This window comes from Panicum virgatum, chromosome 9K (assembly GCF_016808335.1).
Source record: "Panicum virgatum strain AP13 chromosome 9K, P.virgatum_v5, whole genome shotgun sequence".
NCBI lineage: Eukaryota > Viridiplantae > Streptophyta > Magnoliopsida > Poales > Poaceae > Panicum > Panicum virgatum.
The window spans coordinates 60,010,499-60,030,339 of NC_053144.1; the positions used below are offsets into that span (position 1 = coordinate 60,010,499).

Here is a 19,841-nt window from a genome sequence, read left to right on the forward strand (position 1 = left end):
AGTACCCGTATTAAAATCCATCAAAAAACTCATCAAACCCGCCCCATTAGCAGGAGTACGGCTAATCTTTTGGGGTTTAGCAGGCAGCCAGGGGCAGCGCGGCCGCATGCGTGCCCCCCGCTGCCGTCGGGCGACTCGGGCAGAGCAACCAGCCGGCATCTGCTGCCGCAGATGAATAATGGAGTCGGTGGGTCAGCGAGACGTGGCATGATGAGCCATGGAGATCGATCGAACGGTGTGGTGACAGACGCGCGCAGGTCAGGCGCATCGACAAATGATGATGGCTCCCTCCAAAGCTTTACAGGCTCCAATCCATGCCCCGGCCCACCGGCGAGATGAGGCGCGGCGTCAACCTCCGCGCTTCAAGCTAAGCCTCCTGATCGGTCGATTGGTGGCTTGTCCACATCCACCGTCCTTCTCTTCTCTCCCCCGCCTGCACTAGTCCACCGGTGCATGGCTCTGGCCGACTAGCGCTGTCACGGCCTACAGCAGCAGCAAGCAGGAGCTGCGTGCCTTGCCGTTCCTGCGTGTATGCACTAGTCTCTACTCCTACACGGCACACCGCACACCCTCCCTGTCGCTGTCGCCGCCGGATCGCCTTTTGCCTTCGGCTTCCGTCCGTACTTCACCAGCGCACCGCCCACCACGTCGGCACGTTCGCCTCCCCTTTCCACCTCCGTCCTTCGATCACTTCACTCCCGGCTTGGAGCTTGCTTCCTCCGCGCGCCTGTCAGAGTATTCCTTCCTTTTATGGTCCTCGGCTTCTCATCGCGTTGCGCCGGCATGATCTGAGCAAAGATAGCTAGGTTCTGGTGGTCAGAGATCGGAGATGGCGAGCGGCGGCGGCGGTGGAAGCTCGCTGCTGCGCGGCTTCCTGTCGCTCTTCTTCCTCCTCTTCCTCCACATTGGCCACGCCGGCTGCTGCTTCTCTCCGGGCTCTGCCGCGCGGGCGCGGGAGGAGGACGAAGCGGCGGACGCGGAAGACGGTGGGAAGGTGGGCGGCGGCGGCGGCGGGAGCAACAAGAGGAGGAAGATATCGCCGTTGATTTTCTCCCCGGCCGCGTCGTCCTCTGCCGTTACCAATGGCAGTGCCAGAGCCCGGCGCGGGCACGCGTCGTCGGTCGCCGCCAGCCTCCGGTTCTACCTCCACCGAATTTTCTCTTCATCCGGGGCCAAGGATGGCGCCGTTGCGGGCAGGGAGGAGGAAGAGGCGGCGGCCACCACCGTGTCCTCGCCGCTCGCACGGTCCCTGCCGCCTCAGGCTTCGGCGTCGGTGGTGCTGTCGACGCCGTCATCGCCGTGCGCGTCGTCGCCGTTCATGTCGCCGCTCTCGGTGCGCTCCCTCAGCGCCACCCCCGTGCCGTCCTCGCCGCAGAAGCTGCTGCAGGCGGGCAGGCAGTCGTCCCGGTCGTTCGCCGCCCGCGGCGACGTGTTCCCCTGCAAGGTGTGCGGCGAGGTGCTGGGCAGGCCGCAGCTGCTGGAGCTCCACCAGGCGATGAAGCACTCCCTGTCGGAGCTCACCCACCTCGACTCCAGCATGAACATCATCCGCATGATCTTCCTCGCCGGGTGGAAGCCCGCCGCGTCCGGCGCCACCGAGGCTCCCGCCGTCCGCCGCATCCTCCGGATCCACCACAACCCGCGCGCGCTCGCCCGCTTCGAGGAGTACCGCGACCTCGTCCGTGCGCGCGCCGCCCGGCGCCGCGGCGAGGGGGCCGGCGCCGCCGTCGTGGAGGAGGAGCGGTGCGTCGCGGACGGGAACGAGCGCCTGCGCTTCCACTGCTCCACCATGCTCTGCTCGCTGGGCGGCGGCGGCGCGTGCGGGAGCCCCTACTGCTGCGTGTGCAGCACCCTGCGGCAGGGCTTTGCGGGGAAGCAGGCCGACGTGGACGGCATCGCCACCTACGCCTCCGCGTGGGCCGCGCACGCGTCCCTCCCCGAGGACGTGGAGCGCGAGTTCGCGTTCCTCCAGGTGCGCCGCGCCATGCTCGTGTGCCGCGTCGTGGCGGGGCGCGTCGGCCGCGGCGCCGCGGACGACAAGGTGGCCTACGACTCCATGGTGCCCGCGCGCGCCGGCGCCGGCGGCGACGACGTCGAGCTGCTGGTGTTCAACCCCAGAGCCGTGCTCCCGTGCTTCGTCATCCTCTACAGTAGCCAGTAGCCACGACGACCGCCAGGCCACGACGCGGCCAGCCTGCACGCAGTACTAGTGTATTATAGCCTTTTCGCTGCTCCTTTGCCCCATCCCCAGTTCGGTGTCCCGTGTCCCCGCCGCTGTGGTCGCCGCTCGGTCACTCGCCGCGGCGCGGCGTGGGCGCGGTGGTGGGGAGGCTCGCGCGCCTGTCATGGAGCTCTGGATCTCCTGGTTGGACCGTGCGAACAGCAGTGGCCGCCGATGCCGTCGTCTAATTTGCCGGATCCGATCGAGGTTGAGAATGATACGGAGTTGAGCGAGCCTACCACGCGGATAGTGATGCGACGCGCCAGAACCATAATGTTATGGAGTCATGTATAGTGGTGTGGTTGGCATGTTTCTGTGGCTGCTACGTACTATTGTTGGGTCCCCTGTCAACTGTTTTGCTAGTGGTCTCTGCACAATTATCGTAGTTTCTCATTTGATCTTGATTTATGTTCAGGGTTGCTTTGCGTATCTCTCTTTTGCACGTACGCTATAAGAACAGACCAGTACCTAAATTTTGAGGCTCTGGTGCAAAATATAAAATGGGACCTATGTAGTTAGAAAAATACAGATAATCCAAATGTATTTATACTTTGTCACGTAACATTACCATAACATTTTATGCTAAATGGATAAAAAGCTAAAAGGTATTAAGACTTTACCATACTAAATACAAATAACATAAATGAAATATTACAGTTCGTAGTAACCAAAAAAGGGGGAATAATTTGCTTTGCTTGTGATCCCGAACCTTGATGCACATGCGATGGCACGATGTCAATAGAATTAGAAGCCCAAGCTCCATGTATCCATAAGATGATTAGACTCGCACATCAACCTAATTGACAATAAGAAATGACTGAGTTAGAATATTAGATGACAAGAAACCGAGAGTGCAGCCGCAGGCAGCCCCGGAGGAAGGACTCCATCCATTTACATGTTACTGATGCAGTCATGCTTGATCCTGACTGACTCACCGGTGCAGTTTGCGGCGGCGGCGCAACGACGACGGCAGGACGGCAATTCAATTCACGGCGGCGGCGCTTCGACCTCTAAGCGACTAAGCCGCTAATCGCCAATTCGTCGATCGTGTCGACGTCATGCTGCTGCGTCGATTGAATGCGAAGCATAAAGGCCACCAAATCGCTGGTGCCATGAGTTTTTTTTTTTTTTGAATCGCTGGTGCCATGAGCTTGAGAGGCCGTCGAAGAGTACTTAGGCCGCCTCCAACGATCCGAGCTATCACTGGCTTATAGCTACAGTATTTCGAGGTTGGTACAGTACTTCACAGTACCTGCGCGGTGAGAGAAAGACACCTCGGGCTCTGAGTGAGACTAGCGCTCGCAGCCGCGATCGGCTCTTCATTTTGGCACTGTGTACTGATTAAAAAATTTATGAGCTAGCACATAAGTCGCCGTTGGAGGAGGCCTTACAAATTAACCTGTAGTGAGATAGGCTAACCGCTGATTATGGACCCTCAAATTTGGGCCCAGTGCCATTTGCACCGTAAGATGTACGGCCTGCCTAAGAATAGTGCAAGCTAAACACTGTTTTGGCCTTGTACCCTTCTTTTCCTACAGTACTCAATAGTACTCCTACGAATACCTGAAAAAAAGTAGTACTCCTACGAAGACACTGTTCTGTTGCGTATTAAGGGTGCAAACCACAAACAATAATTTAAGCAGTAAGAGATTGTTTTGGAATATATTAGATGCAAACCAACTCCTTCGTACAAATTTCAATATGAACTACCAGATCAACATCTAAGAGGCATGGGTGATCGGATAATTTTAAAATTAAGCCCGCCTCTAATCACATTTTTGTAAATCTCCCCGCCCACTCCCTCCACACCTCTTTGAATGTTGATCCGGTGGCCCGGATTGAAATTTGATAGTTTGTACGAAAAAGTTAGTTTGCACATGATAGTTTAGTCATATCTGTAGCGCAAAAAAAAACACGCACGGCTGTTTCTGGGCCCTGAGCCCTTATTGGGCCACTAGTGGTTAATGCTAAGGTCTTATCAGATCCATTTATCATAGGAATTGGGTAGCTGGTCCAACCAAGTTTTCCTTTTTGAGGGCCCGGTCCATCCAAGAAGGTGTGTGTTTCCAGCTTTCCTCTGCGATTGAATCGGGGAAACAATTTTTCCTTAAAAAATTGGGTCCACATGAGATTTGTCGCGAGACAGATGGTGCTTAAGGCCGCGGTGTGCTTGCCCTATATCCTAGTCTAGACTGAAGTGAGCAGGTGTCATTCCCTGCCTTCTGAATAATTTTTTTTTGCGGTAAAACAACCTCTATTTTTTTTATTTTAAAGTACTGGCATCTGCCACTGTGAAAGCATTAACCCAAAGCAAGAACCTCCAATATTTGCCTCTATATTATTGTAACACATTGTCATGGTATGGCAACATTCCATATGTTGTTCACCTAAACAATACTCTTGGCCTATGTCTCTCTTGCTCAACTATAAATATGCAATCATAGTCGCTTTCACGAAAATCTAATGTCTGTATTTTTTACTGAAACCCCTTGCAAAAAAAATGTATTTTTCTGAAGCTTTAGAAACCCGTGTATATGCAGGAGTCAACGGACGTAACAAGGATGAGGCAAAACCACTTGTAGACATCAGCAGCCCTGGCCAAATCGACATCTTTACAGGTACCTCGTCCACCTAGATTTGAATCTTTGTATCAGAGTTACGTTCGTCGATAGTGGACAGAACGGAGTAATCTGTGGCAGCCTGGCAGGGATTTTTATTTATTTATTTTGGAGCTCCCACGATGCCTCATCATCAAGCATTTTTCTAGATGTGCATGTATAGATCGGAGCTAGCAAGCGGCAATAATGCAAGTGATGACTCTGGCCTCTTTGATGATTGGAGATGCCGTTAGAATTATGCCGTCTTTGCTAGCCGCATGGCTAATCAAACCGTCCATGCTACCTGGTTGAACAATGAGATGAGCCACCCGTTGCGATGTGCGAGAATGGAGAATGGACAGCATCGGTGACAAGTTGCCATTCGTTTACACTGAATTGACAAACGACACCCTCGATGCACCACCTCATGCCTGCAGAACTACACTCTGGTCGACGCCATAGAAAACGCACAGTGGAGAGTAGCATGTTGATCCAGCTCTGCACCACTCGCCAATGCAAAGAGGCTTCCCACCCCATAAACCCGTAAACACAAAAAAAATCACATCGAATGTTTCGACACATGCATTGAGTACTAAATGAAGTCTATTTACAAAACTTTTTACATGGATGAGTTGTAAATTGCGAGACGAATCTAATGAGCCTACATAATCCATGATTTGCAACATTGATGCTACAGTGACCATCCGCTAATTATTGATTAATCATGGATTAATTAACATCATTAGATTCGTCTCGCGATTTACAATCCATCTGCGCAAAAAATTTTGTAAATAGACTTTATTTAGTACTTCAAATTAGTAACATCCCGTCGCAAATTTTTTTTGCTTCATCTAAACACACCCAGAGCCTCAAGGACTTTGAGAGAAACGACAAGGCTTCAAGGGTATCAAAAGGCCTGGTATAGGGGTCCGGATCTGGATATGATATTTGAAATTATCCGGGGCCCTTGAACAACGTGCTCCGATCGCGCGGTCCATGTGATGGAATCGCTGAGATGCTGATCTCGAGATCGCTTCTGTCCCCAGGTCGTACGGACTACAATATAGACCACAGCACGTGCGAGTGGGGGTACAAGCATTTAAAATTTAATCTAAATAATCTAAGAGTCTAATCTTATATATTTTTTAGTTAAAAAAATATAAAAGAACCAGATTAAATTATGAAGACACCACTAATTATAGAATTATGATGTGTTAGCGCCTACTCTCTCCGTTCCAAATTATAAGACATTCTAACAATTTTGGAGAGTCAAAGTTTTTTATGTTTAACCAAATTTATATAATAGAATAATGATATTTATTATATAAAGTAAGTACCATTATATTAGTTATATTTTTATAGTACATCACTTTAATATCATAAATCTTTATATTTGTCTTTATAATTTTAATTAAATTTGATATTGTTTTAACTATCCAAGATTCTAGAGATGGGAGTGCCGCGTGCTCAGCTCACCCAGCGGCGGTCGGCAACCCCGCACAGCATCGGATCCGATCAAACACCGAAGCAAACAGCGCACGTGCTGCTTAGTGGGCAGCTGGATTAAATAAGCTGCTACGCCGATTAAAGTATGGACAAGCAAAGTCTGTTTTTCACTGCGCGGGCAACGAGCTCATCAGTTCAGATCCTGATGGGTTTTGCAACTTTTTTGCTTGGACGAAGGGACACCGTTCCAAGACCGCTATCACCGGCTGATGCCGACGGCGCCAGCAGCTCCGCCTCCGGCCAGCGGCAGGCCTTGCCGGCTTGGTCGACGGCCGCGATCTCCGATCTTTAGGCTGTCCACAATGGCAAGAGCAAGAGCAAATTTGCTTTTGCCTCGTTTCCCACGCCCTCTCTGTCTACAGTGCCAAACAGTACATCTACAGTGCCAAACAGTAAATTTACTCCTCCATTTCCTCCTATCGCTGTGGACGGTCTTACGCACCAAAACGGACTATGCAGCGAGGACTCTGGAGCACAGATGGCTTTCCAGCCTGCGGAACGCCCCCACCGCTGCCTTTCGTGGTGTCGCCGTGTCGTTTCTCTCGCTCCGATTAAAACAAGTTCCGTTTGTGTTTTTTCAAAAAAAAGAAAGAAAAAAACAAGTCTCGTTTCCCTCATGGGGAAAGCAGGAATCATTTTTATTTCAAAAAAAAAATCAGGAATCACGGGCGGCCGCGGAGGCCCGCCGGAGGGGACGCCATCCGGTGGGTGAACATTGCCTGCCCTACCTACCCCCGCTCGTGCGCGCCGACGCGCCGTGGTGCCGCGGGCGCTCGAGCACGCTGCCGCGCAGCTTCCTTGCCGCAGCACGAGTCTGGCATGCACGACCCCAAAGGCCAAACACCCAAGTGAAGTGGCCAAGGCCCAAGGGGGCGCGCGCTGGGCGCGCGCTGGGCGCGAGCGGTGAGCGCCGGGAAGCCCCCGCCGTTCGCCGTTTCTGCCGCGGCCGCGGCGGGTCCAGCCCGCCGCTGCACTTGATGAACTGCTCCGCCGCTCGACCAGTCCGGTTGGCCGTCGCCGTCCGCGCTCCGGCGCTCCTCCCTCCTCTGGTTGGTGGGGGGACCAGTTCCGTCACGAGGTCTTTGTGGCGTACTGGAAACCAGCGATCTTGTCCCATCTCTGATAAGATTGTTTGGTTGCTGTGACACTGACAGCAGATTCCCACAGGCCACAGAGGTGTCACGTGCGCATCTACTGTAATCCTCTCCTGTTTCTTCTTTTTTTGATGGGAGGACTCTCCTGTTTCTTCACGTGCGCCATCAGCATTCATCAGACTAGCTGCAGAGGTGGCGGGTCCAAAGGGTATTCGTGGTATTCATTGAATACCCGTTATTTTTTCTAATAAATGGTATTCAAAGTTATAATTAACTATAAATGTTAAAATAGGTACAATACAACGTAGATATTATTAATTTTTTACCAAAAGTCACGTAGTCTTGTGGTTACAAGAGTCTCGGTAGCACATCAGGTCGTAGCAACGAATATTTTAGAGTTTAGCGTTGTACTTGCGATGTTTTCGTCGATAGCAAGATGCCTGTGGTAGTTTCGTCAATCTTTGCTAGTTCAATCTTCAAAAATGCTCATAGTAATAAGATTTGTGTATTCGTTTATAGAGATGAGTGTGCGTATTTAAGCTGTACAATTAATGATTCTATGAAAAGATATGTCATTTTGAATATCCATAGTATTTAATAAGTGCTGGGCCGGCTGCCACCTCCTCTCTAATCTCCTTCCCTTCCCCTTCTCAAAAGCCCCCATCCAGGCAAAAGAGTCAACCACAAAACCCCACCCACGCCAGCCGCTCCCATCTCCCTGCATCACTCGCCATATTTTTGGAATCGCCTTTGGATCTGCAGGTGATTCCCAGTGCCCCACCCTCACTGGCTGCCTGAGTTGAATTTTCCAATCGGATTACAACTTATATAACCCGCACCGTCCCCATTCGCTTCCTCCGACTCCGAGCGCGAAATCGCTAGATTGAAATTGGACGCCGCATCGGCTGGTGGTGCGGAAGCCACCCGCTAGCGCAATGGAATCCGTAGCAGCCGCCTCCTCCGTGTTCTCCCCGTCCCGCGTCGCCGCCCCGGCGGCGGGGGCCCTGGTTAGGGCCGGGGCGGTGGCAGCAGCCAGGAGGAGGGGGAGGAGCGGCGGCCTGCGGTGCCGCGCCGTCGTGACGCCGCAGCCGAGCGCGGTGGCGAGCAGGAGGGCCGTGGCGGAGGAGGACAAGAGGCGGTTCTTCGAGGCGGCGGCGCGGGGGAGCGGGAAGGGCAACCTGGTGCCCATGTGGGAGTGCATCGTGTCGGACCACCTCACCCCCGTGCTCGCCTACCGCTGCCTCGTCCCGGAGGACAACGTCGACGCCCCGAGCTTCCTCTTCGAGTCCGTCGAGCAGGGGCCGCAGGGCACCACCAACGTCGTACGTATCTGCCGCTCCCTGATTTTTTGGGGGGCGAATGCTCCCTTATCGATTCTTATCCAAGTCAGTAACTCCGCGGAACTGATTGGATTGGGTTGCATTGCAGGGCCGCTACAGCATGGTGGGAGCCCACCCGGTGATGGAGATAGTGGCCAAGGAGCACAAGGTCACGATCATGGACCACGAGAAGGGCCAGGTGACGGAGCAGGTCGTGGACGATCCTATGCAGGTGCCCAGGAGCATGATGGAGGGATGGCACCCACAGCAGATCGACGACCTCCCTGAATCCTTCTCAGGTGAGCAGCGGATATTGTTGAGTAGAGAAGATTTGATGTTGCCAATGATGTTATGCGAGCAGTCACATTTGGTTTCTTATTTGTGATAGGCGGATGGGTTGGTTTCTTTTCCTATGATACGGTTCGGTATGTTGAGAAGAAGAAGCTACCCTTCTCTGGTGCTCCTCAGGATGATAGGAACCTTCCTGATGTGCACTTGGGGCTCTACGATGATGTTCTTGTCTTCGACAATGTTGAGAAGGTGTTTATTCCTGAAATCCCATCTTCTCATCTCATTCTTTAACAGAGATAAAACAAACTATAATTTAAAACTGATGGAATGTTAACTAGGGACATACATAACTATAAATTGCTTGCTGATAGGCTAGTACTGATAATAAAGCGGACACCATGTAATTTGTCACTGTAACTGAAACTACACCAGTCATCTGTCCTGCACTAAGCAATCTGCACCTCATGAGGCAGAAAACTTATACTTGCTATAGCTTTAATTGACTCATGGTATTCTATCCCTTGAAGACATTTTTTATTGGAAATATGTGTCCATTTCAAATTATATGGCTCTTTTCTTGTTTCAGAAAGTGTATGTCATCCATTGGGTAAATGTGGACCGCTACGCATCAATTGAGGAAGCATACCAAGATGGCAGATCCCGGCTGGATCTGTTGCTATCCAAAGTGCACAATTCTAATGTGTAAGCTATGCGGCGCCTATTCATTAATTTCTGCTGCTTATGTTGTTCGATGCTCATAGATCTATCTGCTTTGGACTACAGCCCCACACTCTCTCCTGGATTTGTGAAGCTACACACTCGCCAGTTTGGTACACCTTTGAATAAGTCGACCATGACAAGTGATCAGTACAAGAAGGCTGTTATGCAGGCTAAGGAGCATATTATGGCTGGGGACATCTTCCAGATTGTTTTAAGCCAGAGGTTCGAGAGGCGAACATATGCCAACCCGTTTGAGGTTTACCGAGCATTACGAATTGTGAATCCTAGCCCATACATGGCTTATGTACAGGTAGAAATAGAAGCATGAAGCATTGCAAAATTTGAACATTGTTTACTGATTTTCCTTTGAGATTCTAATCAACACCCTTTGACCATCGATTTAGGCACGAGGTTGTGTCCTAGTTGCATCTAGCCCTGAAATTCTTACACGAGTCAGTAAGGTATGTGAATTATGAACCCTTTTATGGCTATTCTTTAAATTTCAACATCGACCTTTCACTAATCTGCGCCTTTTTAAAATGTTTTTCAGGGCAAGATTATTAATCGGCCACTTGCTGGGACTGTTCGAAGGGGCAAGACAGAGAAGGAAGATCAAATGCAAGAGCAACAGCTACTAAGTGATGAAAAACAGTGTGCCGAGCACATTATGCTTGTAGACTTGGGAAGAAATGATGTTGGCAAGGTCTGTATTCCTTTATCCTTGTGACCCATGAGATCTACTGCATTGCATTCTGACACAACGTGCCATTTTCTTTCTGTTTCTTTGGATATATTTTTTTCTTTTGTTGAGTCTTAGTAGTACAGCCCTATTAGAGTATGCAATTCTAGTCATTCTTTAGCGAAAATGAATGTTTTTGCCACTCTTCTGCTGCAGCACAATGGATATTTTCTGATGACTACTACTATTTGACAGGTCTCCAAATCTGGATCAGTAAAGGTGGAAAAGTTAATGAACATTGAGCGATACTCCCATGTTATGCACATTAGCTCCACGGTTAGGCTCTTCTTCTTTTGGATACCAATTGTTCTCATGATATATCAAATTATATACTTTGGCAATTTATAGATAATTGTTTGACAATTCTTAATAATCTCATTCAATGAGCTTAATTGAGCATGTTTCTTAAGTCACTATTCTTTATATAGCATACAGTGTTAATGGTTTAGCTCAGATATATATAAAAAACATTACTTAATCATGTTTCTTGAGTCATTAAGCTTTTTTTTGGCATCCAATGATACGTTACAAATAGGAGTTCAGCTCAAAAACATGAAAACAATTTATTGAACAACCCACCAAGCTCCTGCAATGTTGTTTCTTATTATCTTGTTTGACTTATCGTATATAAGCACCCATTTAGTGTGCACTTTTATCACCTTTTTGTTTGTTTCCCATGATCCCATCTTATTCAACAGATGTTTCTTGCTACACAATGCCCTTTGATTTTTAGTGTATGAAGCATTCTAACCTCCATAAAATATTAATATCTTCCCCAAAATGTTTAACTTCTGGTTGAATGTTTTGCAGGTTAGTGGACAGTTGGATGATCATCTCCAGAGCTGGGATGCCCTGAGAGCTGCATTGCCTGTGGGAACAGTCAGTGGAGCACCAAAGGTGAAGTTTCCCTTCTAATATTCTTATTTTGATCTACCGTCCAACCTTCACTCTTCTATATTTTAAGTGTGGCATGTTTTCCAAATTTACTCCCTTCTTGAAAATTTTTTGTATTTCATATAGACCACGTTTTCTCTACTATCATCAATGGGTTTTTTTTTTGCATTCTTAGTTATTACAATTAGGCATGCAGCAGACCTGAATCCCTGATGCGTGTAGTTTAACTGCAAAGCAATGCATTTGGTAGATCTATCTGGCTATTTTGCTCAGTTTGGCAGCTGGCTTCTTTGGAGATGTTCTAAATCATCACTGCCTTATTATTTGTTTAAAGGTTATTTTCCTATTCTGAACAATGTTGATTAATGAAAGTTTGTTTATATAACCAGGTGAAAGCCATGGAGTTGATAGATGAGTTGGAAGTCACAAGGAGAGGACCATACAGTGGTGGTTTAGGAGGGATATCGTTTGATGGTGATATGCAAATCGCATTGGCTCTCCGCACCATTGTATTCTCAACAGCGCCAAGCCACAACACGATGTACTCATACAAAGCTGCTGATAGGCGCCGGGAATGGGTTGCTCATCTTCAGGCTGGAGCAGGCATTGTTGCTGACAGTAGCCCGGATGATGAACAGCGTGAATGCGAGAATAAGGCTGCCGCATTAGCTCGGGCTATCGATCTTGCGGAGTCAGCTTTTGTAGACAAAGAATAGTGTGTCAAGAGAATTATTTTTTAATTCTAGCTCATGTTTGTTTACCCACTTTCTGTTAAGAAAGGTGCCATTAGTCGGTGGAGAAAAGCAATAAGCATATTATGTTCTCCTGCAAATCAAATAATCTGAGAACTTTTTTTTAACTATAGATATGAGAACTGTGGTTATGTTGTATGCCTATCGATTCTTCAGCAAAAAGGTAGATATTCCCGTTTTAGTATCCTAGTACTCTCTTCGTCCCAAATTATTTATCATTTTCACCTTTCTGTATATGAATTTTATTATGCATCTAGAAATAATATATATCTAGATGCATAGGAAAAACTATGCACCTAGAAAAGCTAAAACGACTAATAATTGGGAAAGAGGTAGTAGTATGCAAATATATTGTTAGATTGGCAGTTTGGCACCCGACTCCTTTCTGGTTCGATACTCAATATACTCTTTAACTCGTTGTCAGTTTGTTGCACATTCCTTGTTTTTCTTGTAAGACACTACACGATAATGCTTTGATCAACCATTACTTTATTAATATTTTCATTTATGTTATAAAAAATATACTCATAAGCAAATATTTCAATGCCAATATTGAGACATCAACTTAGATTCATAGAAAATATGTACTGAAAAGTATGAACATAATTTTTGTTGATCAAAGGTTTATCTTAACGAAACAAGATAAGCCTTTTGATTGGAGAAGTAATCATATTCAATTGCAGTCGCGGTTGCAACTCCTCGTAGAATAACATGGTTCCTTCATTCCTTGCCAAACTTATAATTAAATATTTAAATGTGTGCAATATACAACCTACTGACTTAGTACCTAAATACCTGCACTATATACTCGGTGTTCTAAAAAGACTTCTCTCAAAACAAAACAAACGCAGGAACTTAGTGCTCTACCATGCGTTAGAGATAGAACACCACGTTGAATGAGAGAAACAGCTTCATGCGGCTGTAGACAGAAATTTTGAAATGTTCTTACTTTCCTTTCTTTCTATAAATTCCAGAAAGCATAAATGACCGGTTGATCACACGTTCAGCATTTTCTAAAAGAAAAGACTACTGCATATATTAAGTTGCATAGCTTATGAAGAAGCACCCATAGGTCACTAAAAGACATTCTGCTAACACCATAACCTTCGAGGCAGGTATGAAAAATTAATACTGTCTCAAAGTTTTTTTTTACAGAAAGCAATCATGTTCCGCAGGCTGAAAGAAGATGAATTAAAATCATACTTTGAGCTGCTATAGTCAATGTATGGAACATTAATATCTTGTAACTCTTATTCAAATCTTTTTTTAAAAAAAGTAACTCTTCTTCACAACTTTCTTGCTTATATTCCGAGTGCAATTTTTGTAGTCTATAATGCACTCCTCTCGCACTCTTTGCACTGTATCCCTACAGCGGGCTTTAAAGAAACAGAATGCAATTGTTAAATTGAACTACAATTCCTCCGCAAGAGGGGGGGGGGGGGGTACTACAATTCCTGTACATCAGCAATTCACAACGGCCCTCACATCCTATGTAGTTCTAAATCAGGATGAAAATGGATCAGGCCTTTCAGCACAGTGAAACCTCATGGATGGTTCAAGAAACCTCTGAAAATTCTATACAAACTTGCTGGTTGACAGTCCATTGCATCACCTTGGTGATACCTCAGTTGTGCTAAACTGACCACTATTCATGTTCGTCTGTGTACTGTAAGATTCAGCTGGATTGCATTTGGTACTTTGGCTTGAGGATGTGTCTACTGCCAAACCCCCAAAGCCTCCGGTACGCGGGCGTGGTTCTTTCAGCACACCTGGGGGAACCACATTTTGCAGATTGATCTCCGTCTGGTTAGATAACATATTGACAACCTGCTTCATGGATGGCCTTTGCTGAGACGTGGCTTGTGTACACAGCAGTGCCACCTTGATGAAACGGAGCATTTGCTCCTCTGGGTACTTCTCCAGATCTGGATCAACAATTTCCAAGAGCCTTTCTTCTTCCCGCAGTTTCCATGTCTGCAGTTTAACCCACATAATAAATTCAATCATTTTTTTTAAGAATAGCAACTCGTATATGTTGAATCTAATATGTAAATTGCAAACACCGTCGTCAACATGTACTGAGTCTGTCATGGGAAACGTTTGTACTTATTAGGTTCATGTGTGATACTTCAGTCCATCAAGAGTGCGAGAGGAGTGCATTATAGATGAGTTACCCATTCCAAAAGGACATGCATATCAGGCCCCCAAGTTGACTTGCTGCTGCTTTGACCGCTTATAACTTCAAGAAGAAGCACCCCAAAACTATATATGTCTGCTTTCTTGGTTAATTGTCCCAATAAGGCATACTCAGGTGCTAAATAGCCCCTGCAGGAAAATTATATATTCGGAGTTCAATACAGGTATGTTATAACAGAATTGCATTGACTAATATGTTTTTTCCTTTCATCAGTTAAAATAAGCATAGCACTATGAAGGAAATTGACATAAAATGCACATAGCCTCATCATAGAAGCAAGTAAATACAGCATCTTTTTGCGAAGAAGATAAAGCAAAAGATCCACAAAGGCACTAACATTGTTCCTGCAACACGCGTGCTAATGTGAGTGATAGTATCAGGAAAAAGCTTGGCCAGTCCAAAATCTCCAATTTTAGGCAGAAGCCTTTTATCAAGTAATATGTTGCTAGCCTTGATATCACGGTGGACAATGCGCGGTTGTGCTTCCTCGTGAAGAAACGCAAGGCCAGAAGCAGTTCCAATACAGATAGCAGCCCTTTTCTCCCAGTCCAATGGAATGCATTTATTCTTTGGTCCTGGTCATAAGTCACAAAGGTAAATTTAATACATTTAGATTGGCTGATTTAGAAAGTAAAGTTTTAATATTTGACTTACCAAGCAAAGCATTTGCCAAACTGTTATTCTCCGCATACTCATACACCAATAATCTGTTTTTTCCTTCAACACAGCAACCAAGTAGCTTGACAAGGTTTGGGTGCCTGACGTTTGATATGACATTAATCTCTGTCAAGAATTCGTTAATTCCTTGTTTTGACTCAGCTGAAAGCGTTTTTATTGCGACTTGAGTGCCATCTTTCAGGTTTCCCTAAGTGAGGTAGAACCTTTGTTAGTTGTTCCAATCTGCAGGTTATATGACTAAAATATTTGCAAAGTTCTATGAAAGAGGTCTTCAGAGTAGAAGCAACAGATAAAGCAAGAATCTTTAAAAAAAATGCATAAACAAGTCCTGGCCTCACTTTATACACTGCTCCAAAACCTCCACGCCCAACGCAATTCAGCATGTGAAAGTTTCGTGTGGCAGTCTTCAACTCGTTTAGAGAGAAAACTTGTACATTATTTCCAGCTCTTACACGACCTGCACTTTTATCAGAGTTGCATCGTCAATTGCTGTTAAGCAAAAGAACACCGAAAATAAAGAAATGTCAGCACAAAAGTGCCCTGAAATAGGATGACAGTCACTTTGGTTAATGGTATTACAGTTATAACCAAAATATTCAATGATGAATCATCAATTACAACATGTATGTTAGTTTGACCGTTTGACCGATTATAGATATATAAAGATGAAAAGTTTATAACTGTAAATTTTCACGGTTAACATATAAAGATGTTTGTTGTAATTGTTTCTTCACTAGAGTCACTTTTCATGTGCTCACGGAACGGAACTGAATGAAATGTACCTGAACGAGGAGACGTAGATGCGGCGGCCTGACCATTCTGACCTTGCCTAGACTTGGAGCGGCCTCCCAAGCAGCCGACCGAACTCCCCATGCTCCAGATGCCGAGGCCTCCTCCAGACGTGTATCCGAAACCAGTTCCAATTTATGCTCCTTGCTGCGGAGAGATGACGAGGACGAAGTCCGCCTACTCGGTCGCCACAGTCTAGAGGGGGGCGAGTTTGTGAACAAATTAAACAGGAATCTTGAGAAACGCATGGAAATAGCTGGATTCGATACGCCATACTGGCTCCCCAAAAGCAGGTAAGAATTGGGTACGAACCTGGTGGACGGAGAGGCGGGGAGCCGTCAGCCCCGCAGCGCAGGCAGCAAAAGCGCGGACAGCCGAAGCTCTGGGCTCCTTGCCTCCTCCTTTCTCCTCCTCCCCCGCGGTGGCGCCCCAGCGCTCCGCCCAGGCACCGTCGACGCGCCGACGCCGCCTGGCTGAGGTCAGGCCGACTGCGTGGACAGGGGGGAAGCGAAGGGAAGGGAAGCGAAGCGAAGGCGGAGCAGGCGGCCGAGGCCCGGCGCTTTTACCCGGTCCGCCGCGCCCCCGCGGCTCGCTGGCTCCGCTGTCGCTGTTGCTCTCTCGCTCGCTCCTGTGGCTACGCGCGCGGTCAGTCAGATGCAGATCGCCAGGCGTGCCGCACCCACCCCACCCCTCCCCCCGCGAGGAAGAAAGTCCACGTTTTCTACCGCCGAAGGCGACGACCGGCAGCGGCGTGGCCCGGAAATTGAATCCCGCCGGGGCGGCCGGTTGCGCCCGCGCCCCGGCAGCAGTGTGGAGTGGGCGGCGGCGGGCGCAGATTCCCTGACTTCAGGAAGTCATAGCTGACTTTACTACTCTGCGATGCCGTCCGCTTCCCATCCTACGGGTCGCTCGCCCTCCACCCGCTGCTCCTCCTCCTCCTTGCCTCAGTCTGCTGCAGCAGTCAGCTTTGCATCCCGATGGCGCGTAGCACCTCAGGGCCAGCGGCGCAGCCGGCCACGGCCGCCAGCACGCGCACCGCGCACGCGTCGGCCGACGCGCCACCACCACCACGCCCTCCACCCGTTGCTCCTCCTCCACCTTGCCCTGCCCGCTCGCCTACGTGCCCGCCTCCGGCTCCGCCTCCAACGCCATCGCGTGCGCCGTCGCCTCGCCGCTCGCCTTCGCCGAGATCTCCGTGGGCCGGGGCTTCGCGGGCGGCCTGTAGGCCGCCGGCGCCGCGGCGGGCAACTCGAACACACGGCGGTGTGGTTGGCCCGGTACAGCCCGCACGCGTGCGACTCCCCCACCGCTAGCCCGTACAGGTCTCGCGGCAGGGATGCATTCGCCGCGCCGGAGACGGAGCTGGAGCACGAGTCCACCGCGCCTGCCAGCTCAAGGCGTGCCTGGGCCTCGCCCGCGCACTCGCCATCTGCAGGGACGAGCTCTGCCACCACTGCTCGTCGCCGACACCCACGCGCACGACATCGTCGACGCGGTCACGGACGTGCTGCTATCCCTCGCGCCGGGCGACGCCACGAGGGCGAGCACAGTGCATCTGCGGGACCGCCCGACGCGGCGATCCTAGAGCGGCTGCGCCCCGAGCTCTTCCGCGCGCTCACGGCGGCGGCAGTGGGCGCGGCGCGTCCAGCGCTGCGCGCGCTGCTCCCTGTGGGCCGGAACCGCGCGCTGACCGTAGAGGCTGGCGCGGCGCACGAGACCGTCGAGCTGTCGCTGGACGCGGGGGCCGGCGGTAGGAGGGCGACGAGCGGGCGCTGGCGCTGCTGGCGGAACTGTGAGCGTGCGCGGACGGGCACGCGACGGTGGCGGCGCACCGGGCGGGCATGGTGGTGGTGGCGCGGCAGCTGCTGCGTGTGTCCGCAGCCGCCGACGCGTGCGTGGTGTGCGTGCTGGTGGCTGTTGCCGGCCGCGCCGCGGGCTTGAGGTGATGCGCGAGGGACGTCCCTCTGCGAGATGGTGCGCGTCGGGCCGTCGGGACGCAAAGCTGAGTGCTGCAGTGGACTGAGGCGAGGAGGAGGAGCAGCGGGTGGAGGGCGAGCAGCCCGTAGGATGGGAAGCGGACGGCATCACGGGGTAGTAAAGTCAGCCCTGACTTTCCAATGGTGAAGTCAGGGAATCTGCGCCCGGCGGCGGCCGCGCTGACCGCTCCAGCCGCGGGACCGCGTGCTGCCGGGGCGGACGGCTCGGATGAGCTGCTCGTGCTTGGCCCCGGCCCCCGGGGACGGGATGCGTCGTGTAGTCAGGGTTTTATTTCCCAACCGGAAACCGGTTACCGCCGCCCTCCGGTACCGGTTTACCGGACCGGTTAGGCCGGTAACCGGTGGAAACCGGTTGAATTCAAATCCAAATTCAAATAAATTCAAATTTTCCCGTGCAACCGGTTCCGACCGGTTTACCGGCCGGTTTTACCGGTTTACCGGCCGGTTTGACCGGTTTGAAATTCAAAAGCTCCCGTGCAACCGGTTTACCGGCCGGTTTGACCGGTTTGATCGGTGGGCCTTCATGGGCCGGCCCATTTTTTCTTTTTCTTTTTTGATTTAACTTTAAATTCCCACAAACTATACTAAATGAATGAATTTTTGAGAAAATTTGACACCATTAGATTCATCACACCTTGAAGTATTTTTAGGAATTTTTTGGGAATTTTTCATTTTTTGAATTCAAAATTAAAATTTGAATTTTGGCCGGTTGGGTACCGGCCGGACCGGAACCGGACCGGACCGGTTTGACCGATAACCGGTCAAACCGGACCGGTTCCCACCGGTTAGGTTAACCTTGCGTGTAGTACGGCGAGTGAGCGAGTCCAGTGCGCGTCTCCAGGTCCACGCCCACCGTACTCCCACGGTTTGGTCAACGGAAAATTGTCGTTAGAGCTTGCTATTTCTCTTTCAACCTTTGGTCTAAAGATTGTGGTTTCGAGCAGTTTGGTCAAAAGGGCCGAGAACTGATAATCTTGGAGACAAATTGAATGTTCAAGTCTTCTAGAAACCAGAAGGCAACGCCGACGTCAGATCACCAACTCACCATGGAGTCCGTTTGAGAGACTACGGGTTCTGATTCTTGTTAGTCGCTTCCAAATGTCTGACGACGATAGGATTAGGGCATGTAACCTAACTAGAGGAGGTGGACGACGGGACGCCGCCACGACAGGGGTGAGTTCGTACCAGCTTCTTCATCCCATCCAGTCCTCTCGTGCTATTGCAAGGTGTTGAATTGTCGATCGGCGCCAGTTGTCAGTAAACAACAGGGCGACGTGAGTCGTGAGGTGGTGTTGCTCTCGATCGCAATCTTAGCTGAAATCCAAGACGCATTCGTCCTCATGTCAAGTCTGTAGGCTCTGTTCACGCGTGCTCGAGATTTGGGTACAATCGAAATGCTAATATATTAAAATATAAAGATAACCTATAGTTTAATCCGACTAAAAAATAAATTTAATAAATATATATATATGCTAATAGATGCTAAAATTTAACTTTCAACTTTAATCCTAGGTGAGCTCCCATCGCGCCCAACATGCTTACGCGTTTGCTTCGCACAAGGTTTGGGGTCGTTTGTGTCCAGGATTTTTTCTTCCTTTGCTCTTAGTGTACTTGGCACTTTGGCAGTCAGCATCCCGCTTTTTTGTGAAGTTCTCCTCTTACTTTTTGTAAGGAAATATAAAAAGAAGTACATGGTTTTTGAAAAAAAAAAACCAAGGTCGAGGAACGACTATCTTTGCGCCACGTAGTAGCTGAATGAGCAAGCAGGTCTGACTGACTTTATTAGCTTGATGGTGACATGACGGTGGCAAATGTTCAAAACAGGTCGATGGCAGTCGATGCGGAAGATTCACAACACGATTGCAATGTTTAGTTGGTGAAAAGTTATTGATTTTGGTAATGTAGTATATTTCGTTGTTACTTGACAAATATGTTCAATTATGAATTAATTAGGTTTAAAATTCATCTCGTGCTAATCAGTTAGACTATGTAATTAGTTATTTTTATCAACTATATTTAATGCTCTATGCATGTATCCGAACATTCG

General features: G+C 49.0%; 3 protein-coding genes across 4 annotated transcripts; 2 read left to right on the plus strand and 1 right to left on the minus strand.

The window, feature by feature from the left end:
* The first annotated feature begins 282 nt into the window (after positions 1 to 282).
* Positions 283 to 2,650, plus strand: LOC120652920. The gene has a single exon (XM_039930871.1). It carries the CDS (start codon positions 830 to 832, stop codon positions 2,159 to 2,161), a length of 1,332 nt encoding a protein of 443 aa, XP_039786805.1. The 5' UTR covers positions 283 to 829; the 3' UTR covers positions 2,162 to 2,650.
* A 5,703-nt stretch (positions 2,651 to 8,353) lies between these two features.
* LOC120652921 (anthranilate synthase alpha subunit 2, chloroplastic) lies at positions 8,354 to 12,275 on the plus strand. Its single transcript, XM_039930872.1, has 10 exons — positions 8,354 to 8,740; positions 8,847 to 9,036; positions 9,126 to 9,277; positions 9,615 to 9,730; positions 9,812 to 10,058; positions 10,153 to 10,209; positions 10,299 to 10,451; positions 10,683 to 10,763; positions 11,298 to 11,384; positions 11,771 to 12,275. Exons 1-10 carry the CDS (start codon positions 8,354 to 8,356, stop codon positions 12,095 to 12,097), a joined length of 1,797 nt encoding a protein of 598 aa, XP_039786806.1. The 3' UTR covers positions 12,098 to 12,275.
* A 1,082-nt stretch (positions 12,276 to 13,357) lies between these two features.
* On the minus strand, positions 13,358 to 16,611 carry LOC120652922 (cold-responsive protein kinase 1-like). 2 transcript variants are annotated; one of them, XM_039930873.1, is made up of 7 exons: positions 16,110 to 16,611; positions 15,791 to 15,992; positions 15,347 to 15,465; positions 14,985 to 15,195; positions 14,668 to 14,905; positions 14,308 to 14,458; positions 13,358 to 14,107 (listed from the first exon to the last, which is right to left on the minus strand). In XM_039930873.1, exons 2-7 carry the CDS (start codon positions 15,879 to 15,881, stop codon positions 13,742 to 13,744), a joined length of 1,176 nt encoding a protein of 391 aa, XP_039786807.1. In that variant the 5' UTR covers positions 15,882 to 15,992; positions 16,110 to 16,611; the 3' UTR covers positions 13,358 to 13,741. The 2 variants fall into 2 exon arrangements, with proteins under 2 accessions (XP_039786807.1, XP_039786808.1); XM_039930874.1 differs by having other exon boundaries at positions 15,347 to 15,470; positions 16,110 to 16,489.
* Between the last annotated feature and the right edge of the window lie 3,230 nt (positions 16,612 to 19,841).

What these genes read in the sequence shown, in the direction of transcription:
- LOC120652920 (XM_039930871.1), top strand. Translation starts at nt 830, where the DNA reads ATGGCGAGCGGCGGCGGCGGTGGAAGCTCGCTGCTGCGCGGCTTCCTG.
- LOC120652921 (XM_039930872.1), top strand. Translation starts at nt 8,354, where the DNA reads ATGGAATCCGTAGCAGCCGCCTCCTCCGTGTTCTCCCCGTCCCGCGTC. An exon ending in CCTCCCTGAATCCTTCTCAG is followed by an intron (nt 9,037 to 9,125) that starts GTGAGCAGCGGA and finishes TATTTGTGATAG; the next exon opens with GCGGATGGGTTGGTTTCTTT. An exon ending in GAAGAAATGATGTTGGCAAG is followed by an intron (nt 10,452 to 10,682) that starts GTCTGTATTCCT and finishes ACTATTTGACAG; the next exon opens with GTCTCCAAATCTGGATCAGT.
- LOC120652922 (XM_039930873.1), bottom strand. Translation starts at nt 15,881, where the DNA reads ATGGGGAGTTCGGTCGGCTGCTTGGGAGGCCGCTCCAAGTCTAGGCAA. An exon ending in ATCTACGTCTCCTCGTTCAG is followed by an intron (nt 15,466 to 15,790) that starts GTACATTTCATT and finishes ATAAAAGTGCAG; the next exon opens with GTCGTGTAAGAGCTGGAAAT. An exon ending in ACGCGTGTTGCAGGAACAAT is followed by an intron (nt 14,459 to 14,667) that starts GTTAGTGCCTTT and finishes ATTTTCCTGCAG; the next exon opens with GGGCTATTTAGCACCTGAGT.